The sequence below is a fragment of the Pristiophorus japonicus genome, unplaced genomic scaffold (assembly GCF_044704955.1).
Source record: "Pristiophorus japonicus isolate sPriJap1 unplaced genomic scaffold, sPriJap1.hap1 HAP1_SCAFFOLD_1320, whole genome shotgun sequence".
Lineage (NCBI taxonomy): Eukaryota > Metazoa > Chordata > Chondrichthyes > Pristiophoridae > Pristiophorus > Pristiophorus japonicus.
Window position 1 is genome coordinate 45,372 of NW_027250988.1, and position 24,573 is coordinate 69,944.

The window sequence follows — 24,573 nt, forward strand, 5'->3', positions numbered from 1 at the left end:
ATCACAATGTGCGTATTGTGCCACATGACAGTTACATAATATCAAAAGTTAACTTTAAATATCACAACCGTTGCTTATTATTGGCACAACAAAGAGCGATTAGCCGTGTACAGCTGTTCGAATGTTACACAGACACTCACGCGCGCTCACACACAAATTAAATTGAAAGATCCAATTGGAAGCGAGGAGGAGGAGCAGCGACAGGTCGAGAGTGTCCAGGGGGACGGTGATCCCTCCGGCCCTGATGTGACCCCCCACCCCGTCCCGAGACAAGGCCCTCATCTCCGGGCTTTGGAGGAAGCGGGGTTGGGTGGGATGGGATGGGATGCGTCACGGGCTGAGTGCGTTTCACCACCCCCCCCCCTCCCACAAAGCAAAACGCTACAGGAGAGACCCTTAGTCGCGTTGGCACGGTGATAAACGCACTGCCCCCTCTCCCCCCGCCAACCAATGTTGGCCATCTTGTCTGTTGCCACGGACACAGTCACAGTTTATGTATAAAAAGGCTTCTTTATCGCGTCGCTTAAAGATCAACGGATCATTAAAATAAATTGTTTTTTTTAAAAACTTTCTTTAAAAGACACTTTTGTTTATTCGCGATAAAAATATTGGAGATGGGAACAAAGCAGATCTGACCGACAGTCAGAATCATTGGGGAACAAAGAGTCTATTCGCTTTCCAATTGACTGTGGGAAAGCGAGTAATCGTGATGGACACGTCGGGCGACCAATGGCAGGAGCCAAGCGGTTGGAGGCGGGTTGTCATGTGACAAAACCTCCAGGAATACATTCAACCAGAGTTGGCAACTGCTACTCACAAGTTTAAAGTAAAAGCAGAGTATTAATTAAAACACACACACAATACAACTTTAAAAGATAAAAGGTCTCTGATCCAATTTAGTTCCTGAGGCGGAGTTCTTCCCAAGATGGGTCCCCCTGCGGGGTATCTCTGACACCACGTCACGAAGGCGGTTGAGGGAAAAGGCTTTGTTTTGGTGGGAGAGCGAGTGAGGGATAGGGAGGAGGGGGTGAGGACAGAGCTTCAGTGCCCCCGGTGATGGAGTCGTCGGCGTTCCCTCGGCTTCAGGGACCTCTCCCTGGCTGCCCGTGGGCCGACGCGGTGATGGGGCGCGGTGCTGGAGGGGCTCGGCAGTGGCGAGATGGTCGACGTAAGGGCAATGGGCACAACGGCTTTTGGTACCAACGGGAAGTCCACCTGTGAAGAGAAGGTCAGATCGTCACAACTCGAGACAGACTCGGGAGGTCAGGCTGATGAGCTCAGGTACTTTTTATCCCCACCCAGTCACAAACTAGACAACAATTTGCCTTTATGTAGCATCTTTAACATGGTAAAATGTCCCAAGGTGCAGAAGGAGATATTGGGACAGGTGACCAAAAGCTTGGTCAAAGAGGTAGGTGCGTCTTGAAGGTAGAGAGAGAGGCAGAGAGGGAGGCAGAGAGGTTTAGGGGGGAATTCCAGAGCTTGGGCCCAGGCAGCTGAAGGCACGGCCACCAATAGTGGAGCGATTAAAATCGGGGGTGTTCAAGAGGCCAGAATTTGAGGAGAGCAGAGATCCGGGGGGTTGTGGGGCTGGAGGAGATTACAGAGATAGGGAGGGGCGAGGACCAGGGAGGGATTTGTAAACAAGGATGAGAATTTTAAAATGTAGGTCAGCGAGCACAGGGGGTGATGGGTGAGCAGGATGGTGCGAGTTAGGGCACGGGGCAGTGGGCACAGGGGGTGATCGGTGAGCGGGGCTTGGTGTGAGTTAGGACACGGACAGTGAGCACAGTGGGTGATGGGTGAGCGGGACTCGGTGCGAGTTAGGACACGGGGTAGTGAGCACAGGGGGTGATGGGTGAGCGGGACTCGGTGCGAGTTAGGACACGGGTAGTGAACACAGTGGGTGATGGGTGAGCGGGACTCGGTGCGAGTTAGGACACGGGGTAGTGAGCACAGGGGGTGATGGGTGAGCGGGATTCGGTGCGAGTTAGGACACGGGCAGTGAACACAGGGGGTGATGGGTCAGCGGGACTCGGTGTGAGTTAGGAAACGGAGCGAGTTAGGACACGGGGCAGCAGGAGCTTGGGGTGAGCTGAAGTTTACAGAAGCTGGAAGTCGGGCCAGGACAGCGTTGGAATGTTCACTGGCTCGGTGTCAACATGTGTCCAATTTCACTCCTGTGAAAAGCGCCTTGGGAGGTTTTAGAGGTGCTATATAAACAGCAGTTGTTGTTGCTGTGAGCAGAGAAATCGGGGAAAGAAAAAGAAAGAAATATCGGCAAGGGCGACTCACCCTCGTTGGTCCGTTGTCAGCGACATTGACGAGAACGGCTTGATCTTCGTAACCGGGCGCCGACGCCGTGACGACGTACTTCCCCGGCAACAGCAGACGGAAATAGTCCCCGCCAACACCTCCAAACAGAAAGCAAATGGCTTTTTACCAAGACCCGTCCGCAGTTACATCTCCGAGGGCTGGGGGCAAATCCCATCGGCCGAGGGGACAGGGAACGGGGAAAGGGAGACCATCCCAGGTTCAGGCCAAGCTGCAAGACCAACGACTCTACTCTGATCTTCCCTCTCCTGCCTCCAGTGCATTGTCCCTACACACGTTCCTCCCTCCTCTCCTCCCCCTCCTCCTCCTCTCCACTCTCCACCCTCCCCTCCCCTCAGACTTGGGCTTGGGCTTTGTTTGGGTGCATGGGAGCTTCAGACGGCTAGTCGGGAACATTGCCCCACACCGCGTCTAGACTCATCGCCTCGTCTCCTACTCTAACTCATTATTCTGCTAATCAAGTATATGCCCCCACCTCCCTGAGCGGAGGCCAGGTCCCAGGGGGCGGAGGTGCAAGGGCAGGGGCCCACTCACTTACCAACGCTGATGTCAGTATCGGAGCAGTTTCTTGTTTCCCCCTGGCTGGGGAGTCTTGAACCAGGGGTCACAGTTTCAGAATAAGGGGTCAGACATTTAAGACTGAGATGAGGAGAAACTTCTTCCCTCAGAGGGTTGTTGTAATGTATTTGCTTCATGGATTCTTTGCTTAAGAATTCATAGCAACACAATGTTAAACCTTTGCTAATAAACCAACTAGTTGGTTGCTAATAAACCAACTAATAGCAATCACACTACACATTACCAGTTCATCCACCAGGCTCACAACCACCTGCCTCATCGTGGATCCCCTGAACCCAACTGGCTGGGGTTTTATTGAGTCTTGTGAACATCACGTGACTGGCTTAGCCACTCACAACTCAACAACATACTCACAGGTGCGTACATGACACTTGTGAATCTCTGGAATTGTCTACCCCAGAGGGCTGTGGATGCTCAATCGTTGAGTATATGATCGGGGCCCAGGAGAGGCGCGAGTTCAGGGCCCAGAAGAGGTGAGGGCCCAGGGGCAGCACGGGCCAGCCCACATTGCGATGTGTGCGCACTAGGTCCGTGCAGCAGAGCTGGTCTCCAGTCGTCTTGGTTAACCCTTGCCACTGGACCAAGACCTAGCTCTGTCGAGCCCGTGTGGTGGCTGATGTGCAACGGCCACCACACGTTAAAAAAAAATCCACGCACAGGCATCTTCCACCCTTCAACATGTATTTCCAGATCTGGAATATTAGGTCCTTCATTGAAACACCTGTGAACTTTTTGACTTGGAAGGTCATCCTCGATTCGAAGGACTGCCTATGATGAGTATATTCAAGGCTGAGATCGATAGATTTTTGGACTCAAGGGAAATCGAGGGATTATGGGATCGGGCGGGAGAGTGGAGTTGAGTTCAACTGAATGGTAGAGCAGGCTTGAGGGGTTGTATGGCCTGCTCCTGCTTCTTGTGAGGAGTGTGGCAGGATCTCTGGGGAAGGATTCCTCCCCTCCATACCAGAATGGATGGTCCTAGACTCTGCCTGAATTTCTCACATCTGAAGCGTCTGCAAAGATAATACCTTCTCCACAGGCCATGAGTCAAATGCTGGCAGCAGAGGCCTGGGGGACAGGCTGCCCACCCGATGTGGGAATGGCGTTTGATGAGAGGGGTAACGAGGGGAGTAATTCTGCATTGGAATAAAATACCAGGGCAGATTGCAGAAACACGCTGTTCTGGCACCCACCTGAGGTAACATCATGGTTGATGCCAAACACAGACACAACAGCCTTGTAGATCCCATTGTTATTTTCATCCAACACCATCCCTTTAATTCCCTTGTGAACCTGAAACAGATTAAAAAAAGGTACAGAATGCAATATCTACACGATTCACAACCCGAATAGGGAAACAAGAGTAAAGCTCCCTCTACACTGTCCCATCAAACACTCCCAGGGCAGGTACAGCACGGGTTAGATACAGAGTAAAGCTCCCTCTACACTGTCCCATCAAACACTCCCAGGGCAGGTACAGCACAGGGTTAGATACAGATTAAAGCTCCCTCTACACTGTCCCATCAAACACTCCCAGTAAACATGAAGAGTCAGGTTTATACAATTTAAGAAAGGGTTTATGGAAGAATTATAACGAGTTTGGAGTGTACATGTCTACGTTTCGACTGTTGAGGAGTGATGTTTATAACCATGGAAAATTGTCTCACCATCAACTATCGAATGGGAATAGAGTGGCGGGTGCCACATCGCCATCTACTGGTGAAGTAGCATATGACACACAAAGATCACATGACAACAATCTCAATTGATCAGTTTAGAGCAAGTCATCTGACATAGTCCCTCCAGGTGTATAAATAGGATCACGTTTCAGTAACTCTTTGCCCTTCTCTGGGCTGAGGGCATGCCTTGATTGGTTACAAGTCCCAGACCCCGATGGTCTTTACGCAGAGGGTTGTGGGAATCTGGAACTCGCTGCCTGGGAGAGTGGTGGACGCAGAAATCCATATCACTTTTAAGAGATGGTTGGATGGGCACTTGAAGTGCCGTAACCAGCAGGGTTACGGACGTAGAGCTGGTAATTGGAATTAGATTGGATAACCTCTTGTTGGCCAGCACAGATATAATGGCAAGTACTGCAGGGAATGTATTATGGCCAGGGTTCTCTCCTGGATGGGTCGGAGAGGAATTTTCCCACATTTTCTTTCCCCAATTGGCCTGGATTTTTAATCTGGTTTTTGCCTCTTCCAGGAGATCACATGGTTGGGGTGGAGTGTAAAATGTTTTAGTGTAGGGGGTGTCGCAGTTGTGTGGAGTGGGCTGGTTGCTCTTTACCTTTCTGCCATTGTTCATTGGTTTATATATAAACTTCAGGGCTGCTGACCGAGGGCCTTGTGGTTCTTTGTCGGCGGTGTGGACATGATGGGCCGAAATGGCCTTCTTGTGCGCTATGGATTTCTATGTTTCTATATCAGCCTGCTGGTAAGTATATAGACGTCTAACGTGTGTGCAAGTTTCTGTCGATATTCATAAAACCAACGAGTTGATTTCTTTCTGGGTGTCCATAGAAACATAAAAAATAGTAGTAGGCCATTCAAGTCTGCACCGCCATTCAATATGATCATGGCTGATCCTCTTTCAACACCATATTCCTGCTTTTCCCCCATACCCCTTGATGCCTTTTGGTTCTAGAAATCTATCTAACTCCCTCTTAAATATATCCAGTGACTTGGCCTCCCCAGCCTTCTGTGGTAGAGAATGCCACAGGTACACCACTTTGAGTGAAAACATTTCTCCTCATCTCGGTCCTAGATTTCCTACCCCGTATCCTGAGACTGTGACCCCTTGTTCTAGACTTCCCAGCCAGAGGAACTATCCTCTCCGCATCCAGTCTATCCAACCCAGTCAGAATTTTATACGTTTCAAGAGATCCCCTCTCATACTTCTAAACTCTAGTGAATACAGGCCTAGTCGATCCAATCTCTCCTCATACAACAGTCCTGCCATCTCAGGAATCAGTCTGACGAACCTTCGCAGCACTCCCTCTATGGCAAGTATATCCTTTCTTAGGTAAGACCACCAAAGCTGCACACAATACTCCAGGTGCGGTCTCACCAAGGCCCTGTATAACTGTAGTCTGAACTGGTGTAGTTTAGATTTAACAAGCCAGAGCCACGAGAGAGCCTCACCTCCTCGATGTAGGCCAGCAAGGCTTCCCGATTCCCGTACCACTCTCTCTGAAGCTCGTTCTCCGGTGGGAATTTCCTGCAGCTCAGCTCCAGCGTGATTTCGAAGCAGTTGGTGTGCAGGTAATTAAAGTCTTGCATCCCTAGCCACAGCACAAGGTCCGGCAGCGGGGAGAGAGAAATTGTGAATTGTAAAAGGCATCGCGGTTTTGTAAAAAGTCATGGGGTTGCCCAGCTCGGCAGCAAGGATATGCTGATAACACAGAACACTGACATCACGCAGGAACAGGCCTTTCTTGTCGGCATGGCTAGGCCTGATAAGAGCTTGAACAAGGAGCCTTGTGATAAAGATACCGTCTAGAAGGTAACCAGACGTCCAAACAAGAGATATATGCAAAGGAATGATCTCGTGGGACAGGGGAGAGTTTTCATCTGAAAGTTGAGACAAAGAACTCGACACACCATTAGATACCTTGGTTTAGGAAGAGCCCTCACAGGTTAGATAGTCCTAAGAACATAAGCAATAGGAGCAGGAGTTGGTCATTTGGCCCCTCGAGCCTGCTCCGCTATTTAATAAGATCATGGCTGATCTGATCTTGTGCTCAGCTCCACTTCCCCGCCTGCTCCCCATAACCCTTCACTCCCCAATCGCTCAAAATCTGTCTATCTCCACCTTAAATATATTCAATGACCCAGCCTCCACAGCTCTCTGGGGCACAGAATTCCACAGGTTTGCAACCCTCTAAGAAGAAATTCCTCCTCATCTCCGTTCTAAATGGGTGACCACTTGTTCTGAAACTATGATGATACTTCCATGAGTGGGAACATCCTCTCTGCATCCACCTTGTCGAGCCCCCTCAGTGGCTTATGTTTCAATAAGACCACCTCTCATTTTTCTAAACTCCAATGAGTATAGGCCCAACCTGTTCAACCTTTTTTTCATAAGTCAACCCCCTCATCTCCTGAATCAACCTAGTGAACCATCTCTGAACAGCCTCCAATGTAAGTATGTCCTTCCTTAAATACGGAGACCAAAACTGTACACAGTATAGGTGTGGCCTCACCAATACCCTGTACAGTTGTAGCAGTACTTCTCTGCTTTTATACTCTATCCCCCTTGCAATAAAGGCCAACATTCTATTTGCTTCCTGATTACTTGCTGTACCTGCATAGTAACTGTTTGTGTTTCATGCACAAGGACCCCCAGGTCCCTCTCTACTGCAGCATTTTGTAATTTCTCCATTTAAATTATAATTTGCTTTTCCTGCCAAAATGGATAACCTCACACTTTCCCACATTATACTCCATCTGCCAAATTGTTGCTCACTTACTTAGCCTGTCTATATCCCTTTGCAGATGTTTTTGTGTCCTCCTCACAATTTGCTTTCCCACCCATCTTTGTATCATCAGCAAACTTGGCTACATTACACTCGGTCCTTTCATCCAAGTCATTAATATAGATTGTAAATAGTTGAGGCCCCAGCACTGATCCCTGTGGCACCCCACTAGTTACTGTTTGCCAACCGGAAAATGACCCATTTATCCCGACCCTCTGTTAGTTAGCCAATCCTCTATCCATGCTAATATTTTACCCTCAACCCTGTGAGCTCTTATCTTGTGCAGTAACCTTTTATGTGGCACCTTGTCAAATGCCTTCTGGTAGTCCAAATACACCACATGGTTCCTCCTTATCCAACCTGCTTGTTACATCCTCAAAGAACTCCAGCAAATTTGTCAAACTTGATTTCCCTTTCATAAAACCATGCTGACTCTGCTTGACTATTATGCTTTTCCAAATGTCTTGCTATTGCTTCCTTAATAATGGACTCCAGCAGTTTCCCAACCACAGATGTTAGACTAACTGGTCTATAGTTTCCTGCTTTCTGTCTGCCTCCTTTTTTAAATAGGGGTGTTACATTTGCGGTTTTCCAATCAGCTGGGATCTCCCCAGAATCCAGGGAATTTTGGTAGATTACAAACAATGCATCCACTATCTCTGCAGCCACTTCTTTTAAGACCCTAGGATGCAGGCCATCAGGTTCAGGGGACTTGTCCGCCTTTAGTCCCATTATTTGAGAGAGTACTACTTCATTAGTGATTGAGATTGTTTTAAGTTTTCCCCCTTTCTATAGCCCATTGATTATGTATTATTGAGATGTTTTTCATGTCTTCTACCGTGAAGACCGATACAAAATATTTGTTCAAAGTCGCTGTCATTTCCCTGTTCCCCATTATTAATTCCCCAGTCTCATCCTCTAAGGGACCAATGTTTATTTTAGCTACTCTCTCCCTTTTTATATACCTGTAGAAGCTCTTACAATCTGTTTTCATCTTTCTTGCTAGTTTACTCTCGATCTTCCCTCTCTCTCGTTTTTAAGTTTACCTTCGCTGTTTTTCAAAAAAATTCCCAATCCTCTGGTCTCCCACTAATCTTGGCAACTTTGTATGCCATGGTTTTCAATTTGATACCATCCTTTACTTCCTTAGTTAGCCACGGATTATTCTCCCTTCTCTTAGTCTTGCCTGTCTATAGATGGTGGGGAGAAGATCTGTACACGGACGCTAGCCATCTGTCCAATCGGGACTGACAGCTACTCGTCAGTCGTATGTCTACTGTGTCTATCCTGATTGCGTGTTGTGTTTGATTATATTTGAACTACTGCTCCTTAATAAAACGATCTATGACTCCCAAGACTATTTGAGTAATCTGTGCATGACCTGTGATCCAAACCTTATAGGGGGAGAAGAGTTTGATATTTGAGGCAGTCAGTGTTCATGTGTAGATTTAAGGTACAAAAACAAACACTCATAGTTCAACACCCTCCACTTTTGGGTCAACAGGGGCATGGAATAGCCTGGGACCAATGGGGAAGGACCATGCTGTGCCATTGAGCCAATGAGGAAGGACCATGGCGTGCCATTGAGCCAATGAGGGCAAGGCTTGACGTCGGATCAATGGGGTCCTGGTGTGCCGCTGGGTCACAGGTCAGGAAGGCGAGGTTTGATGCCTCATTGGGTGTCGAGCTGGTCAGGTGGTAGAGCTGGCCCAAGTGCCCTGAGCCTGGGGTGGGGGTGGATTACTGGATGATTTGGAGGGGGAGGGGGTGAAAAAGAGCAGGGAGGGTGAGATTAGAATTGACAAGAGTTGAAATTGCACAACTCTGATGGGGTAGGGTGCAGGGGGAATCCAGTCACACCAGATTGTCACAACTTTTAACCGCAGGGCAAATTGCACTTGGGAAGGGAGGGGGGGGGGGGGGGAAGGGGAAGTTCTTCTGCTTACCCCCTTAAGCCACAACAGTGGTTTGGGGGGTGGAGAGGGTGAGGGTATGTATAGGACGTTGCTGGGCTAACCGGAGAATCCCACCAGACATGCCCACGATTGGCCCAGGGGGACCCATGTCTGCTGAGATCCAGACGATTCCCCTGTGGGCCTAAAGTGAGGTCAAAGTTCACAGGCCAATTGGCGATTTTGTAAGCAGCAAATGGCGCGAGGTTTTGTCCCTCGTCCCAGTTGTCTTCCCGAGAGAGTCCTGGCTCAGAGGGTCAGCTTAGCCTATTCCGTACCGACCCCCCTCATTGGTTAAACAACCTCCGCCCCTGGGATCGGGACCAGGGTCATGGCGGGAGCGGAGTGCCGGACGGAATCTCAGACTGGGCGCACATCCGGGGGGGGCCCCATTGCGTCTCTGGAACCTCCCGATGGTGGAGCAGGTGCTGGAATGAGGCCCGATGGGCCGAACAGCCACCCCTCTCTGCAGCAACCTTTGCGATTTCCTGGGGCGCGAGGCGAATGTATGGGATAGAGGACAGGCTGAGACGTGATGCCCCCACAGTTGAATAGGCAGTCGAGGCTGGCAGGTGAAGATTGGGAAATCTGAATCTTTCCTGGGACGGAAGACAGGACAGACACCTGTTGGACATGGGGTGCGCTCCCCCACCCTCAATAGACAGTGGACGCTCCCTCCCTATCTGACCTTGCAGCAATACCGGCACCGAGAGAGAGACTGACACAGAGAGAGCTCACCTCTCGCCAGCGAGTACCAGCTGGCACCGTTGGTGATCCCATCGGGGAAGTAGTCTCCGCAGTTGGTCCCACTGTGCATCCATCCATGAGAGTACGAGTAGACCTTAGCCAGCTGGAATGGGAGAGAAATGGAGAGGGGGGCGTGGGATCGGGCGGGGAGAGATAGAACTCAATTAAAGTCCGGAACTAACAGCAGAATTTCTAGACGGGGTTAGATACAGAGTAAAGCTCCCTCTACACTGTCCCATCAAACAGTCCCAGGGCAGCTACAGCATAGGTTAGATACAGAGTAAAGCTCCCTCTACATTGTCCCATCAAACAGTCCCAGGGCAGCTACAGCATGGGTTAGATACAGAGTAAAGCTCCCACTACACTGTCCCATCAAACACTCCCAGGGCAGCTACAGCATGGGTTAGATACCATGGCCTCTCTCAATGAAGTTGTGTCTTTGCTGTATTGAGATTCACTCCCAATATGAATCAATGTTGCCCCAAACTCGTTGCCTATCAGCCCTTCACGGCCAATCGACAGAGGCGGGTTTCATGCAGTCAGTCGGAGCTGGATTGTATAGGTTAGGAGTGCTGTCACAGTGAATGACTCGCGGACAAACAGCCCCAGGGATTGGTGTACCCAAAGGGACAACTCGCAATCCGCATCACAGCTGCTCCCTCTGGTGGATGCTGGAAACAACAGGCACAAAAAAAAATCTCACATTCAGGAAACGTTTGTCCCAACTATTCCCATTAAACACACTGTAAACCCACATCACCCTGCACCAGAAAGGATCTCACCCCTGGATATCTGTTATTCTATATATAAACCCCCCAAACCCTTTGATTAGATTCCAGCCTGTAACTCACTCCTGGGTATCCGTTATTCTATATATAAACCCCCGATTAGATTCCAGCCTGTAACTCACTCCTGGGTATCCGTTATTCTATATATAAATCTCCTGAACCCCTCGATTAAATTCCAGCCTGTAACTCACTCCCGGGTATCCGTTATTCCATACATAAACCCCCCGATTAGATGCCAGGCTGTACAGGATGTTTAAGTACTATCTGAATCCTGCCTTGTGATAATGTGAGCACAAAAACCTAGGCTGACACTCTCAGTGCAGTACTGAGGGAGCGCTACACTGTTGGAAGTGCCTTCTTTCAGATGAGAATTTAAACCGAGGCCCCGTCTGCTCTCTCAGGAGGACGTAAAAGACCCCATGGCCACTATTTCGAGGAAGAGCAGGGAAGTTATCCCCAGTGTCCTGGGGCCCAATATTTACCCCTCAACCAACATCACAAAAACAGATTATCTGGTCATTATCACATTGTTGTTGGTGGGAGCTTGCTGTGCGCAAATTGGCAGCCGCGTTTCCCACATTACAACAGTGACTACACTTCAAAAAAGAAAAGTACTTCATTGGCTGTAAACCGCTTTGGGACGTCCCGAGGATGTGAAAAGCGCTAGAGAAATGCGAGTCTGTCTTTACCTTCTGGAAGAGCTGGTGGTCGGGGGTGCTGGAGACGGAGGTGCGGTACGGGCTGCGGGCAATGGGCCCCCGGGCCTTGTCGAACGGGTAATTCGCCACCACGGCCCCTCCGTGCAAGTTGGCAGACAGTACGAAGTTGTAGCTCTGCATCCAGCGGATCACGGCGTAGGTTTCCTGCTCGGTCTGCGAGGGAAGCGAATCAGCGTCACACCGGGTCCCCGACAACTTTTCTCTCCCCACCCCGTGCACATGGCCGCGCAGTCACGAGGAAGGTCGCGCGCAGGCCGCTCACCGGCACCGACATGGTGAATAACCGCCCGTGCGCAGAAATCCAACGGGACCGTGTGTTAAAGGATACCGGCCACACAGAGCCCAGCGCAGCTCACACACAACACTGATCCCCACCCCACCCCAATCACAACACAGGAAATAGGAGCAGGAGTCGGCCATTTGGCCCCTCGAGCCTGCTCCGCCGTTCAATAAGATCATGGCTGATCTGATCTTGGTCAGCTCCACTTCCCTGCCCGCTCCCCATAACCCTTCACTCCCTTATCGCTCAAAAATCTGTCGATCTCCACCCTAAATATATTCAATGACCCAGCCTCCACAGCTCTCTGGGGCAGAGAATTCCATAGATTTACAACCCTCAGAGAAGAAGTTCCTCCTCAGCTCAGTTTTAAATGGGCAGCCCTTATTCTGAAACTATACCCCCCCCCCATCAAACACTCCCGGGGAAGGCACAGCACAGGGTTTGATACAGAGTAAAGCTCCCTCTACACTGTCCCATCAAACACTCCCGGGGAAGGTACAGCACGGGTTAGATACAGAGTAAAGCTCCCTCTACACTGTCCCATCAAAAACCCCCAGGGCAGGTACAGCATGGGTTAGATACAGAGTAAAGCTCCCTCTACACTGTCCCATCAAAAACCCCCAGGGCAGGTACAGCATGGGTTAGATACAGAGTAAAGCTCCCTCTACACTGTCCCATCAAACACTCCCAGGGCAGGTACAGCACGGGTTAGATACAGAGTAAAGCTCCCTTTACACTGTCCCATCAAAAACCCCCAGGGCAGGTACAGCACAGGTTTAGATACAGAGTAAAGCTCCCTCTACACTGTCCCATCAAACACTCCCAGGGCAGGTACAGCACGGGTTAGATACAGAGTAAAGCTCCCTCTACATTGTCCCATCAAACACTCCCAGAGTCGGTACAGCACGGGATTAGAACGTACAGCCTGCCCTCCCCTACCCACGTTGCCCAGTCGATACTGGGGCCCAGTGGTCGGCGAGCCTGGGCAGCTCGGAGCGCGGGACTGACCTGTTCCTGCCAGTTGGCGGTGAGCGGGATGTGGTGATTGCGGCCCTTCTGCTTGTCCGGGGCCACGTGCAGGTCGGGGAAATTGCGGTTGAGGTCCACTCCTCGGGCATTGGCCCGGCCGGTCAGGTAGCTGTTCATCTCCGAGCCCTGTGGGAGGAAAACATAAAGACCAGCAACTCCCCTCACAAATACCACGATCTGCACTGCAGCAGGCCAGTGCCTCGACACGCAAAGGCAGCACCTGGTATCTTAACTTGCACCAAGTCCCGTTCATCCATCCCCGTGCCCAGGGAGTGGAGGGCAAAATCTAAGCAGACACTCCCAGGGCAGTGCTGAGGGAACGCCGCACTGTCGGAGGGGCAGTGCTGAGGGAGCGCCGCACTGTCGGGGGGGCAGTGCTGAGGGAGTGCCGCACTGTCGGGTGGGCAGTACTGAGGGAGCGCCGCACTGTCGGAGGGGCAGTGCTGAAGGAGCGCTGCACTGTCGGAGGGGCAGTGCTGAGGGAGCGCCGCACTGTCGGAGGTGCCGTCTTTCAGATGAGATGTCTGCTCTCTCATGTGGGTGTAAAAAATCCCACGGCACTAATTCGAGGAAGAGCAGGGGAGTTCTCCCCGGTGTCCTGGGACCAATATTTATCCCTCCACCAACATCACTAATCTGGTCATTATCACATTTTTGTTTGTGGGAGCTTGCTGTGCACAAATTGGCTGATGTGTGTCCCACATTACAACAGTGACTGCACTCCAAAAAGTGCTTAATTGGCTGCAAAGCACTTTGGGATGTCCGGTGGTTGTGAAAATAAATGCAAGTCTTTCTTTCTCGGCTCGCTGACCTGCATGGGCTCGAGGCCTATTAACGCCTCTATTGTGTTTCTAACATAGATGAGACTGCACACAGGGAGGTTAAAGTAACAGTGGCCTCAGTCTTTAAATAAGACACTCCAGAGTGAGGAACAGGCCTTAGGGGCCGGCTTATATGCAGTGCTCCCAAGGGATGCTGGGATCCCTTGAGGCTTCAGGGGATGAGCTCCCTGGTGGCGGAACATGGGAGTGCATGCTTTACAGATACACAACATCACTCTCCCTCCCCCCCACCCCCCAAAGTCAAAGTGAAAACTATTTACAAGGTGAGGCGGTCAGGAGCCTTTCTTTCCCTGGTGGACCGCCTCGGTACAAATGTCTGATCTGATGTGTTGGCTGTGCCCTCGCTGGGCTGGTGTGTTGTTGGCCCTGCCTGGTCTTGCTGGGCTGTTGGGCGTGATGGGTTCGATTTCCTGGTCCGGCGTGGTGTCGTTGATCCTTTGGGTGTGTGTTGTGGGCTCGAAAAAGGTGGTGCCTGTTGTGGGTTGTTCAGGTCAGTCTGTGAACTACAGCCTCGTTTGGTCCAAGTGCTTTCTGCAAATTTGTCCATTGTCTAGTTTCACTACAAACACCCTCTTCCCTTCTTTAGCTATCACCGTGCCTGCGATTCACTTGGGACCATGTCCATTGTTTAGCACATACACAGGGTCATTCAGATCAATTTCCCATGACACAGTGGCGCGACCATTGTCCTTTTCATGAGTAGCTCAGCCGGGGGCACCCCTGTGAGTGAGTGGGGTCTCGTGCGGTAGCTGAGCAGTACTCGGGACAGGCGGGTTTGGAGTGAGCCTTCTGTGACTTGTTTAAGGCTCCGTTTGATGGTTTGTACTGCCCGCTCTGCCTGCCCATTGGAGGCTGGTTTAAACGGGGCCGAGGTGACATGTTTGATCCCATTGCGGGTCATGAATTCTTTAAATTCGGCACTGGTGAAACATGGCCCGTTGTCACTGACCAGTATGTCAGGCAGGCCGTGGGTGGCGAACATTGCCCTCAGGCTTTCAATGGCGGCGGTGGCGGTGCTTCCCGACATTATTTCACATTCAATCCATTTTGAAAAAGCATCTACCACCACCAGGAACATTTTACCGAGAAACGGGCCCGCATAGTCAACATGGATCCTTGACCATGGTCTGGAGGGCCAGGACCACAAACTTAGTGGTGCCTCTCTGGGTGCGTTGCTCAACTGAGCACATACGGTGCATTGCCGTACACAGGACTCTAAGTCAGAGTCGATACCGGGCCACCACATGTGGGATCTGGCTATCGCTTTCATCATTACTATACCCGGGTGTGTGCTGTGGAGATCAGAGATGAACGTCTCCCTGCCCTTTTTGGGTAGCACTACGCGGTTACCCCACAACAGGCAGTCTGCCTGAATGGACAGCTTGTCCTTTTGCCGCTGGAACGGCTTGATTGGCTCTTGCATTTCAACGGGGATGCTGGCCCAGCTCCCATGCAGTACACAGTTTTTTTACTAGGGACAGCAGAGGATCTTGGCTGGTCCAAGTCCTAATCTGGCAGGCCATGACAGGTGGTTTTTCATTTTCCAGCGCTTTCATGACCGTCAACAAGTCTGCGGGCTGCGCCACCATCAATAAGTTTGCAGGCTGAGCCATTTCCACCCCCGTGGTGGGCAATGGTAGCCGACTGAGAGCATCCACACAGTTCTCGGTGCCTGGCCTGTGGCGGATGGTATAGTTATACGCTGATAGCGCGAGTGCCCACCTTTGTATGCAGGCTGAGGCTTTAGTATTTATCCCCTTGTTTGCAGCGAACAGGGATGTGAGGGGCTTGTGATCGGTTTCCAGCTCAAATTTGAGGCCAAACAGGTACTGATGCATTTTCTTTACCCCGAACACACACGCTAATGCCTCTTTCTCAATCATGCTGTAGGCCCTCTCGGCCTTAGACAAGCTCCTGGAAGCATAGTCGACAGGTTGCAACTTCCCCGCAACGTTAGCTTGTTGTAATACACACCCGACTCCGTACGACGACGCATCACATGCTAGCACAAGTCTTTTGCATGGGTTATACAATACAAGCAGCTTGTTGGAGCATAAAATGTTTCTGGCTTTCTCAAAAGCAATTACTTGGTTTTTTCCCCATACCCAGTTCTCACCTTTGTGCAATAACACATGAAAGGGCTCTAAAAGGGTGCTTAACCCCGGTAGGAAGTTACCAAAATAGTTGAGGAGCCCCAGGAACGACCGCAGCTCCGTGACGTTCTGTGGCCTGGGCGCATTCCTGATAGACGCCAAGACAGAGGCTGTGGGCCGAATGCCGTCTGGCGTGATCTTTCTCTACTTCTGTTGCCATGAAGACGCATTTCGACCTCTTCAGCCGCAGCCCTACACGATCCAGTCGCTGGAGGATCTCCTCCAGGTTTTTAGGTGCTCGGCGGTGTCCCGACCTGTGACCAATATGTCATCCTGAAAGACCACCGTGTGTGGTACCGACCTGAGTAGGTTCTCCATGTTTTTCTGGAAGATCGCTGCAGCCGACCGAATTCCAAACGGGCATCTGTTGTAGATGAACGGTCCCTTGTGCATGTTGATACAGGTGAGGTCCTTCGAAGACTCCTCCAGCTCCTGCGTCATGTAGGCCGAAGTCAGGTCGAGCTTGGTGAATGTCTTGCCTCCTGCCAGCGTCGCAAATAGGTCGTCTGCCTTAGGTAGCGGGTATTGGTCCTATAGCGAGAAGTGATTAATATAGTTACTTTATAATCGCCGCAAATCCTGACCGTGCCATCACTTTTGAGTACTGGAACAATTGGGCTGGCCCACTCGCTGAATTCCACTGGGGAGATGATGCCCTCGCGTTGCAGCCTGTCCAGCTCGATTTCCACTCTCGCCCTCATCATGTGAAGTACCGCTCGCGCCTTGTGGTGAATGAGTCGTGCCTCTGGGACCAAGTTTCCAATGCTTGGCTCAAAAAGGGAAGGAAATTTGTTAAGAACCTGGGTACATGAGGCCTCATCGACATGTGATAGCGCTCGGATGTCATCTCAGTTCCAGCGGATTTTGCCCAGCCAGCTCCTTCCAAGCAGCGTGGGGCCATCGCCCGGGACAATCCAGAGTGGCAGTTTGTGCACCATGCCCTCGTAGGTGACCTTGACCATGGCACTGCCCAAGACAGTGATGAGCTCTTTGGTGTATGTTCTCAGTTTCGTGTGGATGGGGCTCAGGGCTAGTCTGAATGCCTTGTTGCAACAGTCTCTCAAACATCTTTTTACTCATGATGGATTGGCTAGCGCCAGTGTCCAGTTCCATGGCTATGGGTAAGCCATTCAATTTAACGTTTAGCATTATAGGTGGACATTGTTCCACAGCTCTTGCAAACATACCCTTTGAAGCGGCATGAAAAGGCTGAATGGAAGCCTCCACAATGACAACAAGGTTTGAATTGCCTTGCATTCATCCTTTGTTGGGGACTCAGTCACCTGAGGCCTGCTGGCAGTTTCAGACTCATGGTTTCTGCCCTGTACATTTCTGCTTGCAAACACAGTTCCAGTTAATTTATGAACATTGCTAGCACTTGTGTGCTGAGAGATTTGTTTGGTGTTATCACTGGTGGACATAAACGCCTGTGCTATCACAATGGCTTTACTGAGGGTCGGTGTCTCTACAGTCAAAAGTTTTCGTAGGATGGTCTTGTGGCCAATGCCCAGTACAAAAAAAGTCTCTGAGCATTTGCTCCAGGTAGCCATCAAATTCACATTGTCCTGCAAGTCGCCTTAGCTCGGCGACGTAGCTCGCCACTTCCTGACTTCCAGATCGCTGGCACGTGCAGAACCAATACCTTGCCATCAGCACGCTCTCCCTCGGGTTAAGATGCTCCTGAACCAGTGTACACAGCTCCTCATACGACTTATCTGTGGGCTTCACCGGAGCCAGAAGTTTCTTCATGAGGCTGTAGGTTGGTGCCCCGCAGACTGAGAGAAGGGCCGCTACCCTTTTGCAGCGCTTGCTTCTCCGTCCAGCTCGTTGTCTACAAAGTACTGGTCTAGCCATTCGACATAGGCTTCCCAGTCCTCACCCTCCGAGAACTTCTCCAGGATGCCCGCAGTTTGCTGCATCTTTGCGTGGATTCGTATTCTCATTGTCAGTTATTGTGTTCCTAACACAGATGAGGCTGCACACAGGGAGGTTGAAGTAAGTGACCTCAATCTTTAATAAGACACTCCAGAGCGAGGAATAGGCCTTAGGGGCCGACTAAGATACAGTGCTCCCAAGGGATGCTGGGATCCCTTGAGACTTCAGGGGAGGAGCCCCCTGGTGGCAGAACATGGGAGTGCATGCTTTACAGATACACAACAGCCTCGATTTTAATATTCCCCTCGGAGCTGGGACGGTTAAGGGGAGATTTACTGGAATGGCAGCAGGGATGAGGGACTTCAGTCATTTGGAGAGAGGGAGGGGTCAAGAAGAGGTTTAATGCACCTCTCTCACCCCTCGTTTCCTGATCTTCTGGAAATGGTTTAATCTGCCCCATGGGACAAGTTGAGAAGGCGATTAGAAAACATAGAAACATAGAAAACAGGTGCAGGAGCAGGCCATTCGGTCCTTCGAGCCTGCACCACCATTCAATACGATCATGGCTGATCATGCACTTCAGTACCCCATTCCTGCTTTCTCTCCATACCACTTGATCCCTTTAGCCACATCTAACTCCCCATTGAATATAGCTAACGAATTGGCCTCAACAACTTTCTGTGGTAGAGAATTCCACATACTCACAACTCTGAGTGAAGTAGTTTCTCATCTCGGTTCTAAATGGCTTACCCCTTATCCTTGGACTATGACCCCTGGTTCTGGACTTCCCCAACATCGGGAACATTCTTCCTGCATCTAACCTGTCCAGTCCCATCAGAATTTTATATGCTTCTATGAGATCCCCTCTCATTCTTCTAAATTCCATTGAATATAAGCCTAGTTGATCCAGTCTTTCTTCATTTGTCAGTCCTGTCATCCCAGGAATCAATCTGGTGAACCTTCACTGTACTCCCTCAATAGCAAGAATGTCCTTCTTCAGATTAGGAGACCAAAATTGTATACAATATTCAAGGTGTGGCCTCACCAAGACCCTGTACAACTGCATTAAGACCTCCCTGCTCCTATACTCAAATCCTCTTGCTATGAAGGTCAACATGCCATTTGCCTTCTTTACTGCCTGCTGTACCTGTATGCCAACTTTCAATGACTGATGTACCATGACATCCAGGTCTCGTTGCACCTCCCCTTTTACTAATCTGTCACCATTCAGATAATAATCTGCCTTCCTGTATTTACCACCAGTGGATAACCTCACATTTATCTACATTATACCGCATCTGCCATGTATTTGCCAACTCACCTAACCTGTCCAAGTCACCCTGTAGTCTCTTAGCGTCCTCCTCACAGCTCACACTGCCACCCAGCTTAGTGTCATCTGCAAACATGGAGATATTACATTCAATTCCTTTGTCTAAATCATTAATGTATATTGTAAATAACTGGGGTCCCAGCACTGAACCTTGCAGTACCTCACTAGTCACTGCCTGCCATTCTGAAAATGACCCGTTTATTCCTACTCTTTGCTTCCTGTCCGCCAACCAGTTCTCTATCCACGTCAGTACATTACCCCCAATACCATGTGCTTTAGTTTTGCACACTAATCTCTTGTGTGGGACCTTGTCAAAAGCCTTTTGAAAGTCTAAATACACCACATCCACTGGCTCCCCCTTGTCCACTCTACTAGTTACATCCTCAAAAAATTCCAAAAGATTTGTCAAGCATGATTTCCCTATCATAAAACCATACTGACTTGGTCCGATCCTATCACTGCTTTCCAAATACACTGCTATTACATCTTTAATAATTGATTCCAACATTTTCCCCACTACCAATGTCAGGCTGACCGGTCTATAATTCCATGTTTTCTCTCTCCCTCCTTCTTTAAAAAGTGGGGTTACATGAGCTACCCTCCAGTCCATAGGAACTGATCCAGAGTCTATAGAATATTGGAAAATGACCACCAATGCATCCACCATTTCTAGGGCCACTTCCTTAAGTACTCTGGAATACAGACTATCAGGCCCTGGGGATTTATCGGCCTTCAATCCCATCAATTTTCCTAACACAATTTCCTGACTATTAAGGATTTCCTTTAGTTCCTCCTTCTCGCTAGACCCTCGGTCCCGTAGTATTTCCGGAAGGTTACTTGTGTTTTCCTTAGTAAAGACAGAAACATAGTACTTGTTCAATTGGTCTGCCATTTCTTTGTTCCCCATTATAAATTCGCCTGATTGTGACTGTAAGGGACTCACATTTGTCTTCACTAATCTTTTTCTCTTCACGTATCTGTAGAAGCTTTTGCAGTCAGTTTTTATGTTCCCTGCAAGCTTACTCTCATATTCTATTTTCCCCTTCCTAATTAAACTCTGTGTTCTCCTTTGCTGAATTCTAAGTTTCTCCCAGTCCTCAGGTTTGCTGCTTTTTCTGCCCAATTTATATGCCTCTTCCTTGGATTTAACACTATCCCCAATTTCCCTTGTAAGCCACGGTTGAGCCACCTTCTCCGTTTTATTTTTATGCCAGACAGGGATGTACAATTGTTGAAGTTCATCCATGTGATTTTTAAATGTCTGCCATTGCCTATCCACCATCAAGGCTTTAAGTATCATTTGCCAGTCTATTCTAGCCAATTCACTTTTCATGCCATCGAAGTTACCTTTCTTTAAGTTTAGGATTCTTGTCTCTGAATTAACTGTGTCACTCTCCATCTTAATGATGAATTCTACCCTATTATGGTCATTCTTCCCCAAGGGGCCTCGTACAACAAGATTGCTAATTAATCCTCTCTCATTACACAACACCCAGTCTAGGATGGCCAGCTCTCTAGTTGGTTCCTCGACATATTGGTCTAGAAAACAATCCCTTATACACTCCAGGAAATCCTCCTCCACCATATTGCTACCAGTTTGTTTAGCCCAATCTATATGTAGATTAACGTCACCCATGATAACTGCTGTACCTTTATTGCACGCATCCCTCATTTCCTGTTTGATGCCATCCCCAACCTCACTATGACTGTTTGGTGGTCTGTACACAACTCCCACTAGCGTTTTCTGCCCTTTGGTGTTCCGCAGCTGTACCCATAAAGATTCCACCTCATCCAAGCTAATGTCCTTCCTTACTATTGCGTTAATCTCCTCTTTAACCAGCAACACTACCACACCTCCTTTTCCTTTCTGTCTGTCCTTCCTGAATGTTGAATACCCCTGGATGCTGAGTTCCCAGCCTTGGTCACCCTAGAGCCATGTCTCTGTAAGCCCAATTACATCATATCCGTTAACAGCTATCTGCGCAGTTAATTCATCCACCTTATTACGAATGCTCCTCTCATTGAGACACAGAGCCTTCAGGCTTGTTTTTATAAGCACTCCTTGTGCACATATGTTTTATAAACAGAGGCAGAGAACATAAAGGAACAAAGTTATGCTCAACCTTTATAAATCATTGGTTAGACCCCAACTGAAGTATTTTGTCCGATTCTGGGCACCGCGCTTTAGGAATGATGTCAAGGCATTGGAGAGGGTGCAGAGATTGACCAGAATGGTACCAGGGAAGATGGACCAGTTACGCGGAGAGACTGGAGAAGCTGGAGTTGTTCTCCTTGGAGCAGAGGTGGTTAGTGGGGGGAAATTTAATCGAAGCGGGTAGGTGGGGTCTGTTTGATTTCCTGTTGAGAGTGGGCTCTCTCTATCCTCACTTGGTACACCTACCCTTCACCCCCTGGTCAGAGACACTTCTCTCCCCCTCCCCTTCTCTCTTCTGGAGTCTGTCTTTTTGCTATACCTTTTGTGTCTCTTCCTCACTGTTTCTCTCACTTCCCTTCCATCTCTGTCTGAACCTCTGTCTCTCTCGCATCCAGATTCTCTATCCCCTTCTCGCTCACTATCTGTCTCTCTTTCCCCTTCGCGCTCACTATCTATCTCTTTGTCCCGCTCACATATTTTTATTTTCTTTTTCTCTCTCTCTCTCTCCTCTTCTTCTCTCCCCGCCCTCCCCCCACCTCTGTCCGTCTCCCATCCCCCCCCTCTCCGTCTCTCTCCCTCTCTGCATCCACTCCCCCCCCCCCCCCCCCGCCCCTCTGTTTCTCTTGCCCCACTCCTCCGCATCTCTCTCCCTCTCCCTGCGGTTGCGACTGCGCCCACTGTCCAATATCCATGTGTGGGGTACAGGGTCAGGGCAGGGTGGGAGTCTGTAGCTCAGTTCCCGGCCCAGGGATCGGCCGACTGAAGCGCAGTAACATGCAATCAGCCTGCCGACTCCGGGTATTACCAGAGCTTTTCATCTTCCCCTTCTCACCATTTGCTCAAAAAAATCCCCACCAAAAGCAACCAGCCTGGTATTTAATTCTAACTACGTAACTGGAGACACAGCTTGAAAGCATTTGGCTGCAAGTTAAACCTGTCATTTTACACCCTGTATTTAGAATATTGTGTAAGGGAGGGGCTGGATGGCACAGTGAGACAGGCCAGGATTTCACCAGTGGAACCTGGGTTACATCCAACTCAGACTGAAGGGACCACAGTGTGTGCACTGAATGAATGGCTGGGGAGTGTTAATCCAGCACCAGTGTGGGAGACACCGTGCTAAACACACACACCGAGGTATCTGTTGGGACAGTGTAGAGGGAGCTTTACTCTGTATCTAACCCGTGCTGTACCTGCCCTGGGAGTGTTTGATGGGACAGTGTAGAGGGAGCTTTGCATTAATGGGCACATTACAACAGTGACTATGTTTCATAGGTACTTCATCAGCTGTCCCGAGGTCACGAAAGGCCCTGTATCGATGAAAATTCTTTCTTTTTTCCCCCTCACAAGAGAGGAGAACGTTGATCTTTAGAAGAATGACCTTCCCTGGTGGACCATTGCCCTGGATACAGCTTCATTTAGGTCAGAAGTGAAATTAATTTGGAGTAGTTGGTTGTGTGGGGGAGCAGGGGGGGGGGAGGAGAAGAGAACGAGGTCCCAATAAATTCTAGAGTTCTGTGGCCCCAGTAATGGACGAATTAGAAAGGAATGGTGTGAATACCCCGGACTCCAAGGGTTAAGTTACGAAGCGAGATTACACAAAGTAGGATTGTATTCCCTGGAATTTAGAAGGTTAGGGGGTAACCTGATGGAAGTTTTCAGGATATTAAGGGGAACAGATAAGGTGGAGAGAGAAACTATTTCCGCTGGTTGGGGAGTCTAGGACGAGGGGGCAGAGTCCAACAATTAGAGCCAGACCTTTCAGGAGTGAATTTCAGAAACATGTCTACACACAGAGGATGGCGGAAGTTTGGAACTCTCTTCCGCAAACGGCAATTGATGCTAGATCAATTGTTAATTTAAAATCAGAGATTGGAAGATTTTTGTTAATCAAAAGTATTAAGGAATATGGGGCAAAGGTGGGTAGATGGGAGTTAGGTCGAAGATCAGCTGTGATCTCACTGAATGGCGGAACGGGCTCGAGGGGCTGAATGGCCTCCTCCCGTTCCTACGGTCTTGAACAGAGTGTGGGCCAGTATATTTGGAGTTTAGGAGGAGCTGGAAATTTGCAGGGCTACGGAGAAAGAGCGGGGGAGTGGGACTAGCTGAGGTGCTCTTGCAGAGAGTTAGCACGGGCTCGACGAGCCGAATGGCCTCCTTCCGTGCTGTAACCGTTCTATGATTCTAGAGGAGAAGGTTGAGCATGGGTAGAGTTCTCGATAAAACAGAGGCAAGCAAGGAGGCGATGGAGGGAGGCTGGAGACGTGATCACAGACAAGACTGGTTCCTAATAATCGCAGCGCTCACCCCAGGAGTCCCTTGACAGTAGGGAAGTCCTGCTCCAACTCTACAGGGCGTTGGTGAGACCACACCTGGAGTACTGCATACAGTTTTGGTCTCCTTATTTAAAATAAGGGATATATTTGCATTGGAGGCAGTTCAGATAAGGTTCACGAGGTTGATTCCTGAGATGACGGGGTTATCGTATGAGGAAAGGTTGAGCAGGTTGGGCCTGTACTTATTGGAGTTTAGGAGAATGAGAGGAGATCTTATTGAAACGTATAAGATTCTGAGGGGGCTTGACAAGGTAGGTGCAGAGAGGATGTTTCCCCTCGTGGGGGAATCTCGAACTGGGGGCATAGTTTCAGAATAAGGGGTCGCCCATTTAAAACGGAGATGAAGAGGAATTTTTTTCTCTCAGAGGGTTGTAAATCTGTGGAATTCTCTGCCCCAGAGAGTTGTGGAGGCTGGGTCATTGCATATATTTAAGGCGGAGAGACAGAGATATTTTTGAGTTATAAGGTAATGAAGGGTTATGGGGAGCGGGCAGAGAAGTGGAGCTGAGTCCATGATCAGATCAGCCATGATCTTATTGAATGGCAGAGCCGGCTCGAGGGGCTGAATGGCCTCCTGTTGCTCCGATGTTCTTAAACAAAGCGAATGTGGGGCCGTGTATTTCAGGAAGAGCGAGGGGAGAAGGTTGAATGTGGGTCGAGTTCTCGATAAAGCAGAGACAAAAGAGGTGATTGAGGCTGGAGGTGAGAGCAGCGGACAAGGCTGGTCCCCAAGAATCGCAGCGCTCGCCCAGAGGATGCCCGCTAGCTGAAGCATACCAATACCTGATCAGCTGCCACCTCGTAGCCGTCCGGGTTCATGGAGGGCAGGATGTGGATGCGGGTGTGGTGGATGAGGTGGGTGATGCGTGGGTTCCTGCGGTTATACTCCTCGCACAGGTACTGAGCCAGCTGGATCAGCAGCTCCCGGCCAAGCACCTCGTTACCGTGCATGTTCCCGACGTACTTAAACTCCG

General features: G+C 49.7%; 1 protein-coding gene across 2 annotated transcripts; it reads right to left on the minus strand.

Moving 5' to 3' along the window:
* Positions 1 to 568: 568 nt before the first annotated feature.
* cpn1 (carboxypeptidase N, polypeptide 1) lies at positions 569 to 24,573 on the minus strand. Of its 2 annotated transcripts, none has more exons than XM_070870341.1 (8): positions 24,383 to 24,573; positions 12,888 to 13,034; positions 11,570 to 11,752; positions 10,084 to 10,195; positions 6,060 to 6,199; positions 4,107 to 4,206; positions 2,296 to 2,414; positions 569 to 1,215 (listed from the first exon to the last, which is right to left on the minus strand). In XM_070870341.1, the coding sequence occupies exons 1-8, from the start codon at positions 24,548 to 24,550 to the stop codon at positions 1,042 to 1,044; spliced, it is 1,143 nt and encodes a 380-aa protein (XP_070726442.1). In that variant the 5' UTR covers positions 24,551 to 24,573; the 3' UTR covers positions 569 to 1,041. The 2 variants fall into 2 exon arrangements, with proteins under 2 accessions (XP_070726442.1, XP_070726443.1); XM_070870342.1 differs by lacking the exon at positions 24,383 to 24,573 and adding an exon at positions 13,720 to 13,854.

Coding starts and splice junctions, on each gene's coding strand:
- cpn1 (XM_070870341.1), bottom strand. CDS start 24,550: ATGCACGGTAACGAGGTGCTTGGCCGGGAGCTGCTGATCCAGCTGGCT. Junction 13,035..24,382: donor ACGAGGTGGCAGCTGATCAG/GTATTGGTATGC, acceptor TTCCTCCCACAG/GGCTCGGAGATGAACAGCTA. Junction 6,200..10,083: donor CTGGTACTCGCTGGCGAGAG/GTGAGCTCTCTC, acceptor TGCTGTGGCTAG/GGATGCAAGACTTTAATTAC.